A 24,706-nucleotide genomic window follows, 5' to 3' on the forward strand; every position below is an offset into this window, starting at 1 on the left:
TTTTAGTTGCTCTACCTTCCCAGGGGACTAACATAGAATTCAAACATTAGATTTGAAGAAAGCTCTATCGCTTTCTAAATATTTGCACTTGTGCAAGACATCTCCTTTATGTGTACCAGTCCACTATGAAGAAATTAACATGAAATGATCTCCAAAATCTGTGCTAATGCAGGGATTCCACTATCATTCATCAGTGTGCCCATAATATTTTACAAATATAATACATGTTTCCAAGGGGTTCCTACTTAAGAATCCTAGGATTCTTTTCCCACCAGGTGTTAGCTGGATAGTAAGCATCCATTAACTATTGTCTGGAAGATTAGAAAGTTTATTAATCAAATTCCTTGAAAACTGGACACAATTATGTGTATAGATACTCTAATCTTCCTTTACATTGATAAGTTTAAAAGTTCAAGCCCAATGCTGTAATTTCACATGGGGAAATTTGGTCATAATTGTTTCTCTTTTAAATAATGGAGCATTCTTAGTATAATACTTGAACCTTCTAATCATGTGTTGAGTGCTTTGTATTAAGGATTAAACAAAAATAAAGAAAAATGTCTTCTCTCATTTTTTTTTAGAAAGCCTCATGCAGCCTCAGAGGTTGGCCATTTCTCTTAGTAGATGAGGCCAGTCTTGACCTCCTAATCCTCCTAACTCGACTTCCTAAGTGCTGAGATTACATGCATATGACACAGCTCTTGGTTAATGAGGTTCTAGAAATAAAATCCAGGCCATTGTGCATGCTTGACAAGCACTCTACCAACTGAACTATGATCCCAATATTATGTCTTTTTTGAATAACTGTTCCCCAAAATACTCTTGTGTATTGAGATCTTTTAGGAACTATTATATTAAAATACAGATGAACCAAGAAACACAATAACTCTAATCATAAGTATAGATGACTGTAAATTTTACCACAGTTTCACAAGTGAGCTATATTCAATTAATCCTTGGGAACATCTAGAATTACATACCTGATTTTACAACTTGAGAGACTTCCTTTCCAGATATATGAGCCATGTGTCCTAATATAGAAAAAATAGCAAACCCAGCAAACACACTAGTAAGGCAGTTTGTCAAACAAACTACAATGGCATCAGAGTAACAGTTGTTGTTGAACTTGTTGTAAGATGATAGAGCGACTAGGCCACCCCAAGCCACGGAAAGGGAATAAAATATCTGGGTGGCAGCATCTTTCCAAACCTGTAAGAGAAATTTCAAAAGTTTAAACATGTTCTCTTAAATTTTACTCATGTAAAAGAATTCATAAGTAAATATGAGTGTATATTATAAAATAATGAAATGAATGTCTAAATGTCAACCATCAAGAGGAAGAAAACAATGGTAATGGTATGAGTCTTTAATGTCTCCATTAAAGTTTTTTTTCATATTCCACTAGTAACTGTGAGTAGCAACTCCTGCATATCAGATATTTATGCTATGATTCTTAACAGTAGGAAAATTACAGTTATGAAGTAACAACAAAATAATTTCCTGGTCACCACAACATGAGGAACTGTATTAAAGGGTCGCAGAATTAGGAAGATTGAGAATGACTGCATTAGCAACACTTTGTCAGAATTTTTCATTTGACCTAATAGAAGAGATTTGAATTAAGACATTGATTATAACCACTACTTACCAAAAGTTAGCATTTTCCTATTTTCCACAGGATTTACTTTTTGTAAAATTTCTCTTCACATTTCAAATACTTCACCTTTTGGATTATTTGCTTTATTCCTTTCTAGGAAATTCTCTCTCTCTTCTCTCTCTCTCTCTCTCTCTCTCTCTCTCTCTCTCTCTCTCTCTCTCTTTCTCTCCCTCTTTCTCTCTCTCTTTCTCAGTCTGAGTCTCTTTCTCTCTCATTGAAATGGGGTTTTTGCAGACGAAGGTGACCTGGGACACATAGAGTGCACATCTGTATGCTTCTGCCTCGAAAAGTATGTAGAGGAATTTAAGTTATGCATACCATACCACATCTAGGAATTCATTTTGAAATTGAATTCTAATCTTTTGTGTGTTGTATCTTGAGGACTTTCCCCTCCCAATCTGTTGCTTGTTTTTGTATTCTTCACTTTGTGTCCTTCAACAATCCAAAGTATTTTTTTATTGCTGTTTAATGTAGCTGAAATTATTCAGCTTTGCTTACCTGTGTGTTTCTTCATCTGGGTTGTCTGAAAACAAAGCTTAGCTCAAGGTTATAAGGATGTTATTCTATAACTTCTAAATGAAACACCTTTGTTTACAATATCAAAATTGCAATTCCCCTGCGATGTTATACATATGTTACACATAATTTATGCTACACATATTTGCACTTCGCATTATGTTCAATTGTTTAAGGGTAACCAACATTACAAATTATATCAATGACATCTAATGGATAATCTGTCCTTTCCAGATTGAAATGAGTTGTTATTTCTACTACATACCAAGCTTTGTTTCTTCATAAATATATTTTTGAGATTATTATTCTCTACCACCTACCTGAATATCTGTCCCTATGCTAAAACCTCATGATTCTAATTACTACAGTATTGTAGTGCTTTTTGTATTACTGTCTTCTATCTGACATGAGAATTTGTCCACACCTGTGTTGGGGGAATTTGATTGGAATTCTATTGATTCTATATACCAATGTGACATTAAAAACACATTAATTCTTAGCAAGGATGTTACTAGACATCCCACCCGGCTCTGTGCTCTTTGTCTGATTCCACTCCTTATCATTACTGACATCACAATTTGCCTTTCCTTCCTCTTTGTTAAAGGCCAACAGTTAAGTCAGAGATTTTCAGGATCATCTAGGTTAAGATTGGTAGGTGCAAACAATAACAACAATAATTAAAAATGCCCCACGGTAGTTATAATTGTTATTATGAGAAACAAATATCACCAAGTCTTTAGAATGTGCTTTTCATGCTAGATTATAGCATGGCTGCATGGAGGGAAAAAGATAGATGGGTAAATACATAGATAGATATATACAGAGAGGCACACATAGACCAAGATAATCTCATTTAGATATTGCAAAATCAGATTAGAAAGAAAATGTCCTTATTTCTTTGGTTCCTATTCATCTTAAGAGATGAATCTCATACTTATGTTGTTCGCTGAGCCTCAGCACCTAATATGTTATGCATGCATATGTGATGTAGGGGCTCATGTGGATGAGTCAGATCAGTATTGAGAAAGAATGCTAATCTGAGGGAAACTATTGTCATCACCAGCAAACCCAAAACACATGGAATGTGGTCATTTGCTCAGGGGAGTGGAGGAGTAAGAGAACTAAATTGCATGTTTCACAAGGAGCTTTAACTGCAGGTCTGATTCTTTCTTAATAATAGAGACACAGAAACAGAGACAAATGTAAAATGCTTATGAAAACTTCAAGATAGTTTTAGGAATTATAAGGTCCAAGTGTCTGAGACTTTAAAAAAGCCACTTAAGTGTATCAAAGGAGCTTTCCTCTGTGATCAAAGTTATGAGGTTTAAGGAAAATGGAAGGTATGGGCACTTCTTAGGGGAAAATGAAGTAATTATATTGTGATGTATCACCAATAGTTAAAATAATTGTATACCAGTTCACATTTACATAAGTTTTCTATTTCCACAACATATTAACTTATTTTTTATTGGGTTTAATAACCTAAAGAAAATGGTATCCTAGTTGGGAATAGATTAGTAAATGGTTAAAAGAGTAAGAGCTAAGACCAATTAAGAGAAGCATTAAAATAACCTGTGAACACATCAAACACATTAATCTCCAAGGCTATAATAATAAAGTGTCATGGTTCTACAATAATTAGAATTGGTGTGGTTAATCATGGAGTAAAAATAATTGGTCACAGCAAAAGAAAACAAAGATCATAAATTTACATTTCAATTTTTCAAAAGTTAAATGATAGGTTACCATGACTGAAACTGATCAACTTGACATTGGTTACCAAAAAGAAAAAGCCTCTACAGTTAAATAAATATCTGGAAGTAAGCATGTTTTTTATGTAAAAGACAATTGAAACAAACTATCCACTGTGGATAGCATTACTAATGTGGCAGGTAATATTAGCATAGTTTTAATATAAGATAAATATGTGCCAAGAATTTGATGCAACTACAAAAATGTGTAAGCCTCCTTGGGCTTGTATAAGTTTGTTATTAATGTTCTGCACAGTTATAATTGTAAAACATTTTATGCACCCATGATATACAGTCATTATCTGGAAATAGACTACATTCAGAAAAGAATGATTCAGGGACTGAGAGATGACTCTGTGAATAAGAACACATTCTGCTAAGTGTGATGACCCAAGTTCCCTGAAACTGAATAGTGGGAGGAGAGAGAATTGACTCCACACTCTGCCTTCCACATGTACACCATGTCAGGTGACCCTCCAACACACAAAATTACAATTTTAAAGTACAGTTTTTTTCAAATTTTTATTCAATTTATGTGTTCATAGTTCTAGTAGAAGTGATCATTTTATTTCTTGAATACTTAATCCACAATAAGCTTATGTTCTAGCTGAGCAAAAGTGTGTTCCACTGAACAAAATTTGATCTGCCCTTTGATATATTAACTTTTCAAGTTAACCAAATGTATAATCAGGTATTCTTTAAAGCTACAAAAAGATTGTCCAATAAGTCCCATAATCTTAGCATTAAATTTGTAGGTGCTAAAGTATGAAGTACTGTTTTATTCAAAATAGTAAACCCAAAAACCTATGGTCAAATAGAAAAAGTTACAATAGCACAGTGAACTTTAACACGATTAATTAATTGATCTTACTTCCAATGAGAGTGTTAGTGTCCTTACATATCTCAATCTGACATCCTAGTGGATATAAACTAATCATTTAACTACATATGCTTTTGGAAGATACTATAGTATAATATATGTGGAACAAACTTCATATATTTGCCTTTATGTTTTAACTTGTCAGGTAATTTTAAATCCAATCTTACCTCAGCTTCTCTGAGTTTTGTAAAATTTGACTGTGCTCCAATGTAATATGAAATGCCTTTTGATGCTCCCTCCAAAGTTGCACCTCGTATTAACAGAATGAGGAGAACCACATATGGGAAAAGAGCTGTAAAATATACCACCTACCAAACAGAACAAATAAAAGTTAATGCCACTTTTAAATCATGGTATAGAATTTTCTATGTGCAAAATTATCAGCCAATTGCCATTCATCAAGTAATTTATTCCAGCTTTCAAAAGATAAGTCCAATGATATAAGCACCAAATTTAGCCTAATTTCCTTCCTGTGTTCTCACTACTCTAAAATGGATCTGAGTTTAAAAATGCTTTGGTACAGGGAGCAGTATTTCTAAGGTTTGTGCTGTAAACAATACATCAGCAGTGATCATATGGAATCTAGGTGGAATGCTGACCTACATGGATCCTTATAAATGTCTGAGGGGAGGGACTGAATGTCTCCTTTCAGTAAACTGGGATGAAAATTGTAAAACTGGTAATGATGAATATATTCATTCCCGAAGACAAGGAAAATATCTCCTAGTACATGTCCAGAGCTCAGTGAATACTTGTTACGTAAAGCTTCCGGTAAGAGAAGTTGATAAGATACACATATGCAGACAACTCCTGTCTTAGATAACACAGGGTTTCGGATGAAAAATTGCCCTTGAGGCTGGCTACAATAAGGTGCAATTTCTTTGATCCATAGATATCCTATGTTTGATAATAAGCCCAAGGAGATGATTTAAATAAGTCACCGGAAAGACCAATAAGTTCCAAGTGCTGATTAAGCTGCCTTTAATGGACCTTTTGCAGGAAAACTTATTGCATCATAAATGAGCCAAGGGTTTAAAAGCTGTGCAAATGGAGCATATAGAAAAGTTTCCACTGAGTTTGAAATATTGCAGGTTATTTTTTCAAAAATAACATGTGTCATTGCATTAATTCAACATTCTGGGTATTGTATTAGGAATACAACAGTAAGTGTGTGAAATTATTTCTGCACTTGAACTTTTAGGTAGCAACACTCTGGTCAGTTAAAAACATGTAAAAACACACTTTTCCAGATAGTTGCAATTCTTCACTGGGAAATGTTTCTGCTGCTCTTTAAGTTTCATCTAGCCTCTCTGAATTTTTTAAACCTGAAGGGGAAAAAGGAGAATGTTTCACAGAACAGAAACCTTGAGTAATAGAGAAGAGTCTACATCCATTAGGAAAGGCTAATTCAAAGGAATGGTTGCATATCATTTTTCTCTGTGCTTTCAACTGATGCTTTTTTCCTAGTAAACATTCTACAACAAACATCACATCATTCAAGCTTCTTATTGTGGAACAGAAAATTTTAAAATACGTTGTCAAGTCTCAGAATACTGTATCAGTTAGCAGAGTCTGAGTTTTAAACAAGTGCACAAGGCTTATATTCATTTTTGCTTTTTTAACAATAATACTGACCCTATGTATATGCATAAAACTAGAATGTCTTATGTAAACTATCTTTCAAGAATTTGAATGTTACTATTATTCAAAACTCTGTCAATAATTTTATATTTGATGAAACTGCAATGAAGTTGGAAAGTAACTACATCACTAATGAGTCTTCCAACTTACCTTGCCAGAGGACTTTATGCCTTTAAACAATGCTGCTCCAACTATGAGCCAAGCTAGAAGAAGACAAAGTGCTAAATACCACACAATTCCTCCAGTTTCATCCATTCCACTTGACCGCTGAAGTGTCACTTTACTGAAATACATAAGACCTTTTATAAGCACAGAATCAATTCTCTTTGTTCAAAAAAAAAAAAAAGGGAATCAATGGGCTTTGTAATGTGTTTCATCCAAAAGGAAAGTCCAGTATTGTAGCTTAGTCTTGTAAGCCTTCTATTGATAGATAATGTTGTGTGAAGGGATAAATATTATTCCTTCAAAAGTCAGGCTTTGAACTACAAGGTTACCCATAGGCAGTCCAAATTTCAAGCACCTAGAATAAAGCGTTACTCAAGATTTTCTCCCAACATTTTAATCTCCTTTACATAAAGAAATTAAACTTTTATCTGGGAGCTTCATGTGACTCAATATGGGATTTTCTCAAAATACATTCATGAATAACACTTATTCAAAACTTGTGCATACAAACAAACTAAAATGGCTTTATTCTACATACCTTCAAAGATTTTCTGGAAAACTCCATTATTTCCCAGAGTAACATGCATGAATTTGTAATTTCAGTTCTGAAGCTAGAGAGATGGTTCAAAGTTAAGAGTACTTTCTACTCTTCCAGCAGACATGAATTCGGTTCCCAACAGGTGTCTCAGAACCACCTATAATTCCCGCTCCAAGGAGATCTGAGACCTCTGTCCTTTGCAGGCATCTGCACTCTCTCCTCCATCTGTCTCTGTCTCTGGTTCTGGCTCTGTATCTCTCTCACTCACACACTTTAAAATAATAATAATAATCTCAATTTTTAGCACAACATTTCAAATATTTAAAGGCTGAAAATGTTAAAGCACCATGCAGGAGAAAACATTGAGCTTCCTCAAAAAAAAATTAAAAATATATCCATCATATCACCTACGAGTCCCACTATTTAGTGTATATTCCAAAGAAATGATTTCATGATGTCCAAGAAACAACAACACTGCCAAGTTTATCACATTATTCATAAGAGCCAATACAAACAACTTAAGTGTCCATCAAAATGATGAGTGGATACAGAAAATATAATACACACACACACACACACACACACCTCACTAGAATACTATTCATCCATATATATTTATTTTACACACACACACACACACAAACACACACACACATACACTCTTAAATATAACCATCTCAGTATGCATAAGACTACCTGCTTGTATGTTTCAGGACTGAATATTTGGCACTGGTGTGCTCCTTCCTGAGGACAACCAGCTCTTTTGTTCCCAGCTTTACTTGTTTTTCTATCATTTTTTTGTGTAAGGTTGAGGCCATGTGGGATTTCCCCCATCCACTTAGTCATGTCCATTGGTTTCATCTTTGTTCACCTCAGGTTTTTGGCAAATGTGTCATATGTGTAGCTTCTGACTTTATCAGGAGACATAATCTCACAGCAAACTACCCAGTCCTCTTGCTTTTTACAATCCTTTGGCCCCTTTTGTGAAATGTTCCCTGAGCTTTGAATGTGGGAATGGTGGTTGATAATTTTACGACTTGTTCATTGTATTTTATGTGTATGAAGGTTTTCCCTGACTATGTGTATATGAGCATATATGTATGCAACCATGCCCATGAAGGCTAAAAGAGGACAGCAGATTCCCTTGAATTGAAGTTACAGTTATAAGCCACCATGTGGGTCCTAGGAACCAAAATCTGGTCCTCTTATAAAACAGTAAATGCTCTTAACCTCTGAGTCATCTCTCCAGGTCCTACTTGTTTATCATTAGAATTATCATTATATTCATCTTTATTGTGTGTCTGTATGCACATTCCACTGCACATGAGTGGTAGTAAGAGAACACCTTCAGGAATCAGTTTTTCCTTCTATCATGTGGGTTCTAGGAATCAAACTTGGATTGTTAGGTTCAGAGGCAGGCATTTTTATGGGCTGAGCCATCTTACATGCACTGTAATTCTCTAACTTTAAATTTTAACTGGTAATTATCAATAAACTATTACTTAGGTGTTATATGCAGCAAACATTGTACTTGTAAAACATACATTGTCAACAATGAGCTAACTTTTCAAGTAGTTCAACTCAGCTACAACAGGTAAACATCTGAACCAAATGAAGTATTTATCTGTCATGGTTCTCCTTTTATTTATGGGAATTAAAATGAGGGAAGGTAAAGAGAAATATGTTCAACTCACAACATATACTTATATTTGTAACATATACGTTACAAAATAAAATGAGTAATAAAAGAAGCTGACCAATATTTTATCATGGTTCACAAAGCCTTTCAATAACACCTGTTTAAGAAGTCAATCAATACTTACTCCCAATACTGTTCACTGGGAAGTTGTCCTGGCCGAAAAACTTCACTACCATTCAAGCAGGTCAAGTTGTTGATATTTACCCAGCTTATATTCATAAACATCTCTCCTGCTCCTGTACTCACATTACATCCAACTGCTAAAAAAATGATATATAGATAGATAGATAGATAATCAGATAAATAGATAGAGATAGATAGATGTGCTTAATTGTAGAATAATACTTTTGTGGAAAGAAAATGGGTTTTAATGGGAAATACTTCCATTCTTATTTAAATTTTTACTTGGTAAAGGTAGAATAAATAAATTATAAATATAATAGAGCATGTTACGTTCAATGCATCAAATCTTCTCTACCACCAACTGGTGGTACTAGCTATCTATTTAAATTGTGGTCATTATTACAGTAATAATGGCTATAGAATAACAGGTCTCAGTTGAGAATGAGAACTTAAAAGAACTGTCAGTAGGGAAACTTGGCTAACTTGTATAGATATGCTGGCCCCTTTAAACCTTTCCAAAGCATTAAAGCTTCACCTGATTGGTATGAATAATACCAATTTCAATATCCACCAGTTTTAATGTTAAGTATCTCCTATTGACGTTGGCAGCACCTAATCTTTACAACTACTACTTAATGCTGTTAAATATAGCACACTTTTTTTTCAAAAACCACTCTCCCATTTCTTACTACCTCCTGATTATAACATAGGCTTTTAAGAATTACTTCTAGGTGTGGCTTTGCCTTTTGTAAAAGTATACTTTAGCTGGTTAGAAAATTACTTATTCATTTGAACTTATTTATAAAATATAACAGAATTATACAGTAAACAATATTTTAAAAGTTAGGCCAATGAAATTTACCAATTGGTGATCTGTTACAGTTATTGTCTGCCCAAGAAGAACAATTGGCCCATGGTAGTACACTTTGAAAAGAAGCAAACAGGTAGTAAAGACTGTAGGCGATTATGACGTTATAATAGATTGTCACAAAAATGGATATCAGGACCATCGTGATTCCCACTCCTGGAAAAAAAATAGTTAAAAGGTGAGATTTGTTTTGCTAATCCATGAAAAAAAAAGCTAAGTTCAATTTCCACAAAATCTTTACTATGCTAAAAGACCTTTCACATAAATATATGTTGTAATTCAGCAAAAAAGGTGTGCCTGAGGTGGGTGTTACTCTCTCAATACCTTTTTACCCCCAAAATCTAAAGGGCTTTCTTGTTATGATTTTTAATTGTATTTGCACTTATGCACACCTGTGACTTTGTGCTCACAAGTGTGGGTGCCTGCAGAGGATTGGATGGATTCCCTGTTGCTGGAGAAACAGGAAGCTTTGAAATGCCCAGTGTTGGGGCCTCTAGAAGAGCAGTAAGTGTTCTTAACTGCTGAGTCATCTCTTCAGCTCCTTCTTCCTAAATGTAAAATAATTTTTCTAACTGTCTTTTGGAGAATGTTTTTCAGTTGGTGAGAAAAGTTTACTACAGCTAAGGGGGAAACTTAGACTTAACCATAAAATTCACAAAATCCTGTATCAATCATTCCTTCTCAATGAGTCTTCCAATCCCTATCATAGCAGGAAATGCAAGTATTAAAAAGCTTTAATACTCATGGTCTATGGACTAATCCACTAAAATTCATATCTCTATCTGTGAAACAATAGTCAGATGGTAAAGGAAGATTTGGATGTAACATCCTTAAGGCCACACTCCAGTACTTCTACAAGAAAGTATGCAGAAAATGTACAAATTAAGAAACTATCTGAATTTCAGCCTCCAAACTTTCTGTAACTCAGTAAGTTCACAATGCACTTTAGCATAGTGATTATAACTCCCATTAATACTAGTATTTGAAATAGTGTCTCCAATCCTCCAGGAAAGCATCCTATTTACTTCATTATTAGTTATTTTCAATGTTGCATTGAGGCTTTTGCCAATAGTTTGCAGTGACTAGTGAGTGCTAAAATGATAGTCTTCAGAGATAAAGGAAGTCAATGTTTAACAACAATCAAGGAATTTTTTTTTTCAATCTGGACTATGCTCCTACAGTAAGTATCCAAGAGAAAATGGTGGCCTGCCCTTCTGCTTTCCTTGGTGAGGTTTTAGAAAAAGATATGCAAAGACTAAGACAAAACTGAACAAGAAGTATCTGAAAAGGCAGATAGTTGGGGCTGGAGCATATTGGGTAGCTCACAACTTCCTGAAGCACCAACTTCTAGAGCATTCAATGGCTTCTTCTGGCCTCTACAGGCACTCACACACATGTGACATATACTTATGTGCACATTTACAGAAATCAAACTAAAAATAATACGTGTTTAAAGGCACTGCCTTAAAGCTAATGCACAAGAAAATATGTGACAAAATAATGCAAAAGGTGAAAATTGTCAAATAATTGCATCATAACTATCATCTTTTTAGTGTTCTTCCTAACACTTTTTATCTGTGCTCCCAGTTAAGAAGAAAAGTTAACATGTGAAGGCTGGGGAGGTGGCTCTGTGGGTACAATGTTTGCTGTAGCTATAGAGGAATAAGTACCCGAGCTTAATTTCTAGCACCTGTGTTTTTTTATTATATCTTTTATTTTACGTGTCCATCCCAGTTCCCTCTCCCTCCCTCCCTCTTACCCTCTCTTCCCCCTCACATGCACCTGTGTTTTTTAAAAGCCTATTATAATAGTGAGCATCTAAAATCCCATCACTGATGAAGTCGAGACAGCATCTCTCCAGTGCTAACTGTCCATCCAGTCTAGCCAAACAATGAGCTCAGGTTCAATGAAAGACCATTTCAAAGTAATTAAGGAACATATGTGACATTGACTTTCATGCTCCACATGCATGCACACACATACAAGTACATGCACATGAATATGTATATGTGTATACACAAAATATATACAAAAGAAGCAATGTCATCTTTGCCCTAGCATGTCACATTTTACACTTTTAGTTGAAAGGGAAAACTATACTTTTATGTACTGTGTGATGCTTGTATTGCATGCATATTGTAAAATGAATTAATCATCTGATTTATAAGCATATTTCCCCAGATAAGTATCCTTTTATTTTGTAAGAATACTTAGTGAACACTGTATTTTTGAGATTACAATATATAAATATAATATTGTCTGTCATCAACTACAGAAAACATGCTGTGATTCTCATTTTTTTTCAGTTCTCCAATTTATAAATCATAGATTTTGGCTTTCTTAAACTTGTTTTTTTTTTCTGAGACAGGGTTTCTCGGTATAGCCCTGGCTGTCCTAGAACTCACTCTTTAGAACAGGATGGCCTCCAACTCAAGGATCTGCCTGCTTCTCCCTCCTAAGTGTCTGGATTAAAGGCATGTACCACCACACCCAGAAAATGTATTTGTCCTAACTATAACTATATCTTTTTTTTTTACAAATATGGCTTCTTCCTTCCTATCCACTTCTGCCTCTGTAAGCATTCTCTGCTCAACTTCTATGAGATTATATGTGACAGGGCTTTGACTTCTCTTTTCTTCCACAAAGTGAAAACAGTTATATGTGTATCTAGACCTACAATCATGATGATGAAAAGTCTTAAATACAAACCTTGAAACAATGGTAGAATCCTCCAAACTGAAACTGGACCTAAGCTAGCAAACTGACCCAATGAACATTCCAGGAAGAACAAAGGTAAACCAGCCAATGCTAGCATAATTGCATAGGGTATCAAGAAAGCACCTAAAAAGCAAAGAGATAAATATACAATTACATCTGAAAGTCTTCACGGCACTTTGACAAGGAGCATAACATTTTAAAGTGTCCTAATACAGTTGAATTGGATGGATTTGGTTTGAGGTCCAAGATTTATTACTTTTAGTTTATTATCTGTGTGTTTCCCATTAATTAAATGAGAATGGAAATGTGACTTAGTGAAGTTACTATAATTACCAAAACACTCCCTTATAAAAAAAAAGTCAGCCAGATCAGAGACCATGCAGCCAAATAGATCTACATTAAAATTCTGGGTCTGTTATCTATCAGTTATTTGATGGAAGAAGATTTACTAACAAGTGAACTTTTCCTTCTTATACAAGAGGGGCACAATACTAACTCATCAATTTCCATTATGAGTTCAAATACTGCACCTCTAGCAATTACAAATCAAATTTACTAATTTGCTGATCAAGCAGTGGCAGCACAGCAAGCACGGAACACGTTTCGGTGTTAGCTCCCCTCCCTCCCTTCCTTTCTCCTCTTTTCTTTCCTCCACCCCCCACCCCCACCCACTTTCCCTTAACAATCATGGGTGACTTTTAAAACTTAGGCTGTAAATGGTAAGTAGGGATCAGAATGCAAATTACTGCAATTAAGTTCATAATTCTTTTAAAAGTCACAAGGTTCTTTGGTCAATGTTAATCAGTCTTCTTCAGTTAACTTCCATTATCACAGCAACTAATCTCCCACATAAGAATGTCCAGCCGCTCCCATCATTTTAAACCTTTTGTTTTACTGTCCATATTTGGTTTATGATGCTGTGAATTAGAATTTTTCCCAGACTACCAGCTGAAACAGAGACATAATGTTAAATATCCTAGCCAAACAATGTAGAAATCTTGGCAGCACTTAATAAAAGCAAGATGGAGAGTGATGAATGGGGACAGGCTTTCTAATTGTGTACACTTCTGTCACAACTATCCTTAATTATTTTCCTTGCTACCCACGAATTAAAATGCATTTAGAGAATGTAGATTATCTATCACCTGAATGATGTGATCTTTAAAATTTGAGTATTGATGTGTGGTACTAACTTTTAGAGCAAACAGGAAAAAGAGGCAATAGCTTAGGAAAAAATAAAATTATTTCACTTGCAGTGCATTTCAAAATTCTCTATTAAAATGAGTTTAATTCATTTCCTACAAATGTATGATAATTATTGGGTGAAAGTATGATGTCAAGTTACAGGGTATATCTTATTGTAAACACAATTATAAAAAGCTCAAAGGAGCCTTAGGACATAGACACCAAAAAGGCAATGCTTATTGACTCTCTTTCCTGCTAATACTTAATGCAAAACCAACACTGGATGACCTAAGTCCGATAAGCTATCCACACTTAAAGTCTTTAATAAACAGAGCTCCTTTCTTAAGTCTCTGAGGGCCTGTGTGAATGTTATAATACACTCAATTAACAAACAAGGTGGTTGAAACATCACCACACACAATTCTATTGTGCCAAGAGAAAAATAATTATACTGGCAGAATTTCAATGCTGTCCAATTATGAAATATAAGCACATGTCACCTCTATACTTCTAAGAGAACCTGTAAGCACAAGTAAGTTAGAATGGTGTAAGGCAAAAGTTGTTTCTACATTACTAGACTATTGTGCAATTCATTTTCTTTTCCTTTGTGTGTCACCTTAGTTATTTTTGTGCTCTGATTGAGCCTACCTTAATGATCTATCATGCAATAATAAAACCACATACCATTGAACAAAATTCTATTTATATATTATTTATATTCTATATGCCAATGGAATTTGAAATATGTAGCTGAATATTAAAACTTAAAATATTAATTAATAATCATTTGGTTAAAAATGCCTTACTCTACTCTAGCTAAGAAGTTTCCTGGAGCTTTTTAAAAAGACCCAGATTTTCCACCTTTTTCATACTTCTAACTCAAGCAAAGTTCAACTTGAGTCTCAATACATTTTTGAAAGTCCTAGTGAATATTATACGATATCTCAAAGCAACTCAGAAGTACTTCATGTAACACTTTAATCAAGTTTATATCTGAGAGTTTTCTGAAACAGTTTCCAACCTTGAGCTAGTATCTCACTGTCAATTAGTAAATGTTTCACTTGGTTTTCATCCTCTTTACTAAGTCAATGCGTCATATAACTCTCTTTAGCTCATATCCCATTATATACAAGTGTGAAGTGAAATTCTCTCTAATTAGATCATATTGTATGACATATATACTTACATTGTTATATTACATAAATATTCATATATACACACACATATATATATACATATATATACATATATATGTTATGCAACATGTCACTGGAGGAAAAAGAACAGAAGGAAAAGCCTACCTCCACCATTGGTGTAGGTCAGGTATGGGAATCTCCACACATTTCCCAATCCCACTGCATATCCAACCATAGATAGAAGATAATCTGATTTTTTGGACCAGTTGCCACGGTCCATATTTTCATCATTTGCACCAACATGGAAGTTCTCAGATGAAGCCGTCACTTTCTAAAGAAGGAAAAAATTATCAATATCATCCCTTTCTGTTAAGAATTCAAAAGACACATAATTTCACAAGTCCCCAGAGTTGTAGAAAGTGGGGTGGCTGTGAAAAACTCATGGGGCATTCTTTTCAAAATCTAGGAGATTTCTTCCATCCAAGTACTAACCATAGACAAAACTTCTGCTGGTAGCTACCTTGTTTTTGTCTTGCAACTGTAATTTTATTTTCTTTTGTAAAAATAAGCTAGTAGTATAAATTGCTCCAGAAATCATAAAATTGAAATGTAATACACACAGAAGAAGCTTGTGAGGTTGGAGAGGGAGGGACAGAGGGTCTTAGAATTTTGGCAGATTGTACTAGCACCAACTGAGGTCACAGGAGCCAGACAGTGAGAACCGGGTTCGGCCTGCCACTCTGAGACTGCGAGGTGGGAAAACTCAACTGGGCACCAGACAGGAACATAGACTTCTTGGAGGCAGGTACCTTGAGTCCCTTTGAATGCAGGGGTGGGTAGCTATTTTACTTAGCATTTCCTTCTTTGAATTAAAGAAATCTTAAGTAGATACTTTTACTGCCCCTTCAACTATCCGAAGTTTAATGTCACACCAACATGAAGGGCAAATGAAAGTAGACAAGTCAAGTGTCAAATACAATAGATTTGAATATAAATTAGGAAGAATCAACATTCCAGAGATTATAGCAGATCATTGAGAAGTATTAAATGTAGATTCCAATTAGATGAAAATCAGTCCACACATTTTTTATGTGCTGATAGCTTGCCTCCCTGCCTTATAGCACATAATTACTGTTTTCCAAAAATCATGGAATAATATGCAGAGACAAGTTTTCCTGTCCCACCAGGAGAAGTAACTCTTTCTGTGTGTGTGTGTGTGTGTGTGTGTGTGTGTGTGTGTGTGTACCTTGTACCTGTCTCTGTCTCTGTCTCTCATTTTCTCCTTCTCCCTCTACTTGGGGAGGGGTTCTCTTCCAACCTGTCAGCTGCTTGAGTATGGAATGCTCCCAGGGTCAGATAAGGACAGTTCATTTCTCTGCAGCATATGAATACAGTGTAGAGAAACAGAAAGAACAGCCTTCTGTAGGTGTTCCCAAGGAACAGGGTGAGGTGCTCCTAAGTCTCCTAAATACCAGCATAAAAGTTGTTTTTCACATCGACTTTGTGGGAACATAGCAGGCATACTTGAGAAGAGTTGAAGAGAAAGAAATATGTAGAAAAGGAACGGCTACAGAAAGCATAAGCATAATTTGAGATTTCTCCGCCCCCCCAATTGTTTTTCTTGTCTGTCCCTCTACACCTCCAGAAGCTGCCAGACCCCTACCTCCTTCTCTCTGCACTTGAAGAAGCTCGGGCACTTCAATCTGTCCATGGTTCACTCACTCCCTTGGCTCTCCGCCTTGCCTCTTCTCACAGTCAGGCTGAGCTCGACTGGTGGCAGGTGCACACTCCCCCGTTGCTACCTGCCAAAGTGAGCCACCTTGCCCAGGGGTGGGGCCATTTATGGAGGGAAGCTCTCTCTCCTCCCACTCCCTGACGCCCAGTCCTTTCAATTACCGGAAGGGACCAAAGTGAGCCTCTGGTTTTTCCCCCAGGTAATCCTGAATGTAGCAATTCCCTGCCCCAGCCTTAGGAAAAAAGGGCTGGGCTGTGAGCGAGCTGTGCAGCCAAAGAAGACTGACAACTTTGACTCAGAGCTGTGCAGGTGCCTTAGCAATCTTGCCTTCTTTCCTGGATACCTGACTTCTCCTAAACTTGCTTCTCAGTCAGGTCTCTGTCCTGAGGCCAAGTGCTGATCTCCCCTGATGCTGCCGGTGGAGAGACCCAATCTGTGGGGCTCATGTTGTTTTGCTATGAATTTTGTGAACAGACCAGACAGCTCTGGGCTTCTGATTGTCCCAAGTTTTGCCCCTCAGTAAAAAGCCCTTCGTCACGTGGGTCAAATGCTGCTCCCAAAGGGGAAAGCCCCTGAATTGGGCACCTTGAAATGTAGCCAGTTAAGATAAAATTACCCAGCTGCCTGAAAAGAGCGACTTTGAATCTATGTCTTGAGCTCCTTTCTCAGCCTTTGGGACAGTTTTGCCTTTTACAAGGATTTCTTTGTGTGGTATTTCAAAGAAGCCAAACACAAACAAATTATTGAGCAGGTTTATGGGAAATCCGAACCCTAACAAAGGACTTCACTCAGCCAAGAAAGGTGAGGCCTAGAAAGTAAACTTTAAGGAAACAGCCTGGGTTACCACAGAGAAGAGCTTTACTGTAATTCTGATCATGAGTATAGCATCTCCATCAAAAATTCAAAAAAATCTACACTCACCCTGACCACATGGTCAGTTTTTACCAAACTGTATAAATTCATGCAAACCAAGGAACCAGCAGAGAGTCACATTGTCATCTATGTATAGTTCCTTTGTCCCATGCTAGCTGACAATAATTTTCCATTTGCAAAAGAAATATGCCCCCAGGGGATCAGGCCTATAAAGTAAAGTAGAGATGGATATAGAGAGATTGTGAGCAGAATGTATCAATGCCTTGACCTTGGTGATGACTATCACACAAGCTGGTTTGGGATATTATATGCACACATACTTACATCACACATAAACATAAATATATGTGGAGATAAAAAAGCCTTCAAATGCCCCCTTAATAGTATTTTAGATTACTGTTATGACATAAAGACTAAGAAAGAGGAATTATTAGCCTATCTTAGCTATAGAAGAAAAGGTAGTGTGAAGGGCTTTATAAAATAGCAAAATAGTAAATCAAACAATGTTCACCCAATGATCAAAGTCTCATAGAAAGGAAAGTAACCCACCATGGGCCAGTGTAAACAACTGGTAACCAAGGAAGTAGAAGAAGAAAATAATTCATAACAGCAGGTAAATTGTGGGGAATACAACATATATAGAACAGGCAACATTACACAGTAGAGAAGTTTCAGTCACTATTGAGATTAGAACAACTAAGGCACAAAATTTACAATAAAAGGTATTTTAGTGAATATGTATTTTGTGGTTGATTGGGAAAGAACATTTGTCCCATTACTAGGCATGGCATTTCGTGACCTGCCTAATGCCTACATATTTGCATGATAGCATCTCTTGTCATTCCTTGTCACTAACTCTTAAGCTTGTGTGTCCTACCCTGTATGTGGTGTTCCTCACCTATGTGACTTTACTCATGTTATTTTTTTTTCTTCTGGAAATTCCCATCCTCCTCTATATTTGGTAAACTACTACTCAGTCATCCTTTAAACTTGTGCTTCACTGTCATCTTCTCTGAACCTTTCCACAGAGTTAGATTTCGATGCTTCTCTTCTGTGTTTCTATGCTACCCTCCATTCTTGTGAAATTGTGTTCTTCGAGTTCAAGAAGCCTCCTTAGATTCTAAGTACCAGTGCCCAGTACAGTTCAGCAAGTGAATATCATTTGACTAAGACATGTGTGTGGTAATATGGTCTTGTAATCCTACTACTTGAGAGATTGAGGCAGGAGGAGCAGGAGTTTAATGTCATCCTTGTCTACACAAGGAGTTCAAGACCTGTCTGGGTTACATGGCATTTTATTTCAAAACAAACAAAAATGTGACTCAGTTAGGCCCTTTAATGACTTTACTACCAAAGCAAAGGAAAGCAAAACTAGTGTCAGGAATTCACTATCCAAGACAAGAGACATTGCTCAGCAGTTAAGAGGATTTGTTGTTCTGGCAGATGACGCAGGTTTACGTCTCAGCACCCACATTAGGCAGCTCACAACTCTCTGTAACCCCAACTCTAGACGATCCAATGCCTTATTCTCATCTCCTAGAGCACCTGCACCTACAAGGTACACATCCAGACAATCAGGCACATAAACATCCAAAACAAGTATTTTTTAGAGGAGTTCATTTCCAAGACATCATGTAGTGATAGAGAAATATTTTGTCTCATTTTGGGGTCTAACATATCAATTGAACAAACCACAGTTGTGAAGTGTGTATCTGGAAATTAGAAGGAAGATAGAAGTGGAGCTATGAAAACATCTAGAGGGTAAAGGTGCTTGCCAACAAGCCTGATGTCCTAAGTTCAATCCTCAGGACCTACCTGGTGATAAGGAAAAAACATACTCCTAAAAGTCATTTTCTAACTTCCATATATGCATAGTGTCACACACATATGCATGAACATACACACGTGCATGAGTACATTCACACAAATAAATTAAGTTTTAACTATAGAAAATGACTGGACAAAAGAGACAGAGAAGCACAGAAACACATTCACAGGGAATATCAATGAGCACATGCGGGATCTCTTAAGAGAAATATGTTGATAGTTGGAGTAACAAGAAATAAGGTTGGAGAAAGAGTGGATGGACATGGGCTGTGCAATGAAAACCTAAGCAATGGTCCAACAGGCAATAGCAAACTGATGACAAGCTCTGGTTTGGCTGTGAAAAAAAAAAAAAACCTAAGTGAAAAGTAATAACCCTTATTTACTGGGTTGTATAGTGCTGAGTTTTCAACTAAGGTCTTTCTCTTCCTTAATACATAAACAGAATATAAAGGTCTTACTGTTAGAAATAGGAAGATTTCTTTAAAAGTAAGTTGCCAGCAAGTGAAGATCCATTTCTAACTATAATTTTGTTCAGGAGACAAGGCTTATTTTCAAAAAAAAAAAAAAAAAAAAAAAAAAAAAACAAGATTTATTCACAAAAGATGGTCACAGGAATGCTTGTATAGCATGTGAAAGGTATTTGACTAAATTCTCAGAATCAGAGTGGGGGACATGGAGGAAGGGAAGGAGGGAAGGGCAGAGAAAATAAGAGAGAATGAGAAGAGAGAGAAAAGAGAGAGAGGCTATTAACTAGATCTTGCCATCAGAAAAAATATTATACCAATGAATAAATGAACAGATCATTCACACCATGCTCTCCTACAGAATATGAAGGCTAGCATGCCAAAGAAAGCTTGAAACAAAACAGTAGCTAGTGATGTCTAATCCATACCAGTTCTTTCTAAATTCAGGAGGTAAATCTCTAAAAGGTCATGATTTCTATTTTTACATTGGCTGTCACATACCACAATCCTTTCTTAAAGTTCAAACTAACTTTGTATGGAGGGGGGCATATATAACAAAAGTGCACAAGTTATGGCTGTACAACTTGATGAATTTTCACAAATCTCCTACTACTATCCAACTAGCAACATTTCAGGAAACAGTAATGCCAGCATATTAGAAGATTCTCTATTACCTTTTAACACTATAACTTTTGACAAATTGTGAGCTTTAGTACATGGAAAATGATAATGTATAGACTACATGAAAATTTATCTCTTACTTTTTCTTTTAGATTATTTTAATTCTTTTACTTTTATATACGTTGTTGTTTTGACTGCAGGTATGGCTGTATAAAGGCAATGGATTCCCCCTGGAATGGGAGTTACAGACAGTTGTGAGCTGTCATGTGGGTTCTGGGAATTGAACCCTGGTCCTCTGGAAGAGAAGCAGTGCTCTTAACCATTGTGCCATGTCTCCAGTCCCCTGTTTTTATTCTTAATTATGTGTTTTGTGCAGAGAGTATGTGCATGTATGTGCAGGTACCTATAGTATCTATAGACACCCAATGCCCCTAGAACTGGAGTTTTAGATCAGTTAGCATATTAAATGTTCTACTTAAATAAGAAGCTAAGGGCAACAACATCTTAGAAGATTTTCTGGGCATCCCTGAAGCATCAAGCTTGTTATTGAATTGGTGTTATGATAACATGAAATAATCAAGCATCACTTGATTTTCCATATCAAATAGAATATTACAAATGGAATTAAATTATATTTAACTTCTTTCTCAGTGAGACTAATATATGTCTCTGTGTGTAGTCTTTGTAAAAGATACAGCTTAGTCTACCTCTGTGCCTTCATTCTATGTGTGTCTCACATTGAGAATTTACAGGAGCCAACTCTGCAAAGTTGAGATGAAGCTGAGGCATATGAGCACAGTCAATCCTGGGTGCTCCAGGACAGCTAGATTCAAATCCAGACACATTTTCTCCAAAATATTACAGACAAAGAGTTTGGTACCTAAGGAACACATAGATGTACAGATAGCCATCAGACACAGCATACCATTTGCCTAAATCTCTTTCACCAAACTAAATCCTTAATGCGACATATTTGAATTAATTAAACAATGGAGATGATTTAGCTTTACAATTTAGTTAGTTAGAAAATAAACTAAAAGCTTTTCCTTCTGGGGATAGAAAAGTCCTTCTTCGGTGCCACAATATCCGTTCTTTCCTTCACACTGAAACTGAGTATTAGTAGCCACTAGGCGTACTCTTTAAGTTGTTAGGACCAGAGAATACTTTGCCTTGACCTGGATACTTGAAGCTATTGTAAAGAGGCATAAATGAATACCAGTAACACAAGCATTTCTCCTTTTAAATGTATTGCTGTAAGAGATGCTTGTATCCAGTTTACACACACAGTAGTTAACTTTGTCAGAAATACATGCTGTGGCTTTAAATTTAGGCCCTTAAGAAAGTAGGAGGCTGAATGTCTTGCCTTCCCACCTAAGAAAATCATTGACTTCATATGTTCTTGTAAGCTTCACATTGTTCTTGTGAGCTGCTTGAAAAGTAACCATGACAATTCCACTATGGACCTTACTCATAATCTTTCTAATAGATTAACATGAAGAGATAAAAATGAATCAAAACATACGAGCTGCTAATATTGTGTTAATGTACAATCGTTTTCACTCTCTTTCCATTCTAAAGCATTGTAAAAGGAAGTGTACAAAGCAATCATGTAAAAAAAAAAAAGTCCAGCTTTCATTTTTCTCACTTCACAGACACTCTCTAATGTGAAAGCGACTTGCAGTAGAATGTGAATGTGTGAGTAATACAATGTGATCTTATTTCTTGTTTGCCATGCCCCCAGCCAAGCTCTTTTTTGCTAAAATTGGCACCCAGAGGGCTATTCAAGGCATTCTTCATTAATGTGCTTTCTGTTCTTAATTGGTGTTATGGCCATTGTTTTGTTTGTACTTTAACACAGCCAGACAACATTGAACCTAATAGTAACAATGCGACGATCTGTAGCAGTAATAACTAACATTACCACCACCATAATATGAGCCTCTTTTGAACACCTACCATATACCATACCCTACATTAAGTGCTATTTTCTATCTTCAGAAGAGTTCTCCTCCCCAAAAGTGCTAGCTACCATTATTCCTATTTTTGCAGATGAACAAAACAGCCGCAGAGAAGTGAAGTAACTGTCTAAAATAGTAAAAGCTGAAAAATGTTGGGCTGGAATTCAGATTAGCTAACAAACCCTGACCTGTTCCCAAATAATTATACTGTGGTGTGTGAATGTGCCTCCTTCCCATTTTGGTGTTTTCTGATTATTCTCTAGCTTCTTTCCTGCCACTCAACATTCCTCCCTCTGGGTTACTTCTTCTACTGAGCCTCGCCTTACCCAGTCCTTGTTCCAAACTATTTTCCCTTCCTAGGTAGGCTTCCCTCTTCTATCCCTCCCCTTCTCAGGCTCCCCTTAAAACACAAACAAATGGCAATTAGAATGCACCACCAGGCTGAATAGATAACAGCTTAATGCTCACTGGTGTCTCTCTGCTAGTCAGGGTATCTTTCTTGGGAAACTCCTGAAGGGCACAAGGATGATCCCATGTATAAGCCCACTGAATCTATTTCTTTGGTTTTTTTGCCTACAGCCAGAGATTAGTTTATAATAAGCATACCCACGAGAAAAGTTACAAATAAAGTGAAGTACTTCTCTGTAGCTGGCACTCGTACAGTCCTTCATACACCAATCATTTACTAGCTCTGGGTGCCTGTGACCCTGTGTTATTGGGATATTGTTGTTTTCGGGCCAAAGCTGTGATACACCTGTCCTGTAATTACACAACACCAGCTAATGCCTCGGTGTGGGTTATGGCCTGACTCACTTGTTTAAAGCTTTTGTGTCTAGAAATGAAGGAAGCTGTGTAATTAAAACTTGCAAGAAAATATTACTTGAGAATACAGAAAATTAAAAGCCTCTTTAATACATTGCTAAGTCCTTTGACCAACTGTAGCTACTCATTCCAATGATGTTCACTGAGGGATATAGGTCTATTTGTCTAAATGGTTAAGAAAAAAATACTCATTTTGCTGGTATGAAAAGAAAGCTAGGGATCAATAAAATGCAAATTTTATGACACATTGCTTACTCTAACTAGATAGCTTCTTGGAAATATCCAGTTCATCAAGCAGCTGTAGGTACAAAAATGGGCTTTTTCTAAGTACTTCCTTATTCATTTCCTTTTTCTTTTCTTCAGAAAGAGGTTTCATTTGGCCTAGCTCACCAAGTAGGCAAGGATGACCTTGAACTTCTGATCCTCCTGTGTCCACTCCCAAAGTGCAGGGATTGCAGCTACTAGGCCTTGTTTATTCAGTGCTACAGTTTTGTACATGCTAGGCAAGCACTCTGTAAACTGAGCTATATCCCCAGCCTCACACCTCATCTCTAATATCTAAAAACACTTTCTCATCTTGTCACTTTTATATATTGAAAAATCCAAGCCAACCCTTCTACCCTTTTGTGTTCCCACTCCTTCCTGTTCACCCCACCCCAGTCCCTACTGACTACTATCCTACTCTGTTTTATGAGATTGCCAGTTCTGGCTTTCCACAATAGAATAAGGTAGCAACTGTCTACAATTGTATGCCTATGGGAGTGTACAATTTCTTGAGTTTATAGGGTTTGAAACGAAGCGGAGGCTGATACTTACAGGGAATGCATTCCGAGATAAACCCTCAACTATTTATTTTTATTATTTTAGTTTGAAAGAAGGTCTCACTAAGTTGCCCAGGATGGCTTCAAATTTGCTGTGTAGTTCATGCCAGCCTTGCACTTGCAATCCTCCCTATCCTTAGTAGCAGAGATGGTAACCATCACCACAAGTCAAGCAAATAATCAAACTAACAAGATGAGTACTAAGTGTCCAATGCTTAGACATGATTAACATTGGAGGAGAAGGAAGTATTCATTATATGACTAAAATCAATACTTGTTTATTGACTTTTCACTCTGCATTAAATAAACATGAACAATTCTTATAAATCAATGAAAACCTCTAAGTAGCCAGGCATGGTGGTACATACCTTTCATCCAAGCACTTGGGAGGTGGGGGGGGATGGCCTCTGTGAATTTAAGCAGCCTGGGCTGCTTAAGGAGACCTTGTGTCAAAACAAATATTTAAAGGAAAAAATCAGAAAGACTTTAGCCTGGTATCACCTTATATTAAAATATTTGTTCAGACCAGTGAGATGACACATAGGGTAGAGGTACCTGTTACTCATAAACTCAATTCCTGGGCCAATGGTGGAAGGAGAGAACTGACTCCCAGCAATTGTCCTCTTTTCTACACATGCACACGAACATTACACACACACACACACACACACTAGTGATGATGACGATATTATTTTTAAAACAAAATAG

The 24,706-nt window shown here is 36.4% G+C and overlaps 1 protein-coding gene across 1 annotated transcript in view; it reads right to left on the reverse strand.

The window, feature by feature from the left end:
- The window catches only part of Slc6a14 (solute carrier family 6 member 14), a 29,436-nt gene extending 12,650 nt beyond the window's left edge, over positions 1-16,786 (reverse strand). The window contains exons 1-8 of the mRNA XM_051178884.1: positions 16,541-16,786; positions 15,043-15,208; positions 12,548-12,679; positions 9,833-9,994; positions 8,972-9,107; positions 6,596-6,728; positions 4,972-5,112; positions 981-1,209 (exon numbers count right to left, since the gene is read on the reverse strand). Of these exons, the coding sequence (XP_051034841.1) occupies positions 981-1,209; positions 4,972-5,112; positions 6,596-6,728; positions 8,972-9,107; positions 9,833-9,994; positions 12,548-12,679; positions 15,043-15,208; positions 16,541-16,588 (1,147 nt within the window). The 5' untranslated portion in view covers positions 16,589-16,786. The remainder of the gene's footprint in view (positions 1-980; positions 1,210-4,971; positions 5,113-6,595; positions 6,729-8,971; positions 9,108-9,832; positions 9,995-12,547; positions 12,680-15,042; positions 15,209-16,540) is intronic.
- Between the last annotated feature and the right edge of the window lie 7,920 nt (positions 16,787-24,706).

The sequence above is a fragment of the Phodopus roborovskii genome, unplaced genomic scaffold, assembly GCF_943737965.1.
Source record: "Phodopus roborovskii unplaced genomic scaffold, PHOROB, whole genome shotgun sequence".
Taxonomy (NCBI): Eukaryota; Metazoa; Chordata; class Mammalia; order Rodentia; family Cricetidae; genus Phodopus; species Phodopus roborovskii.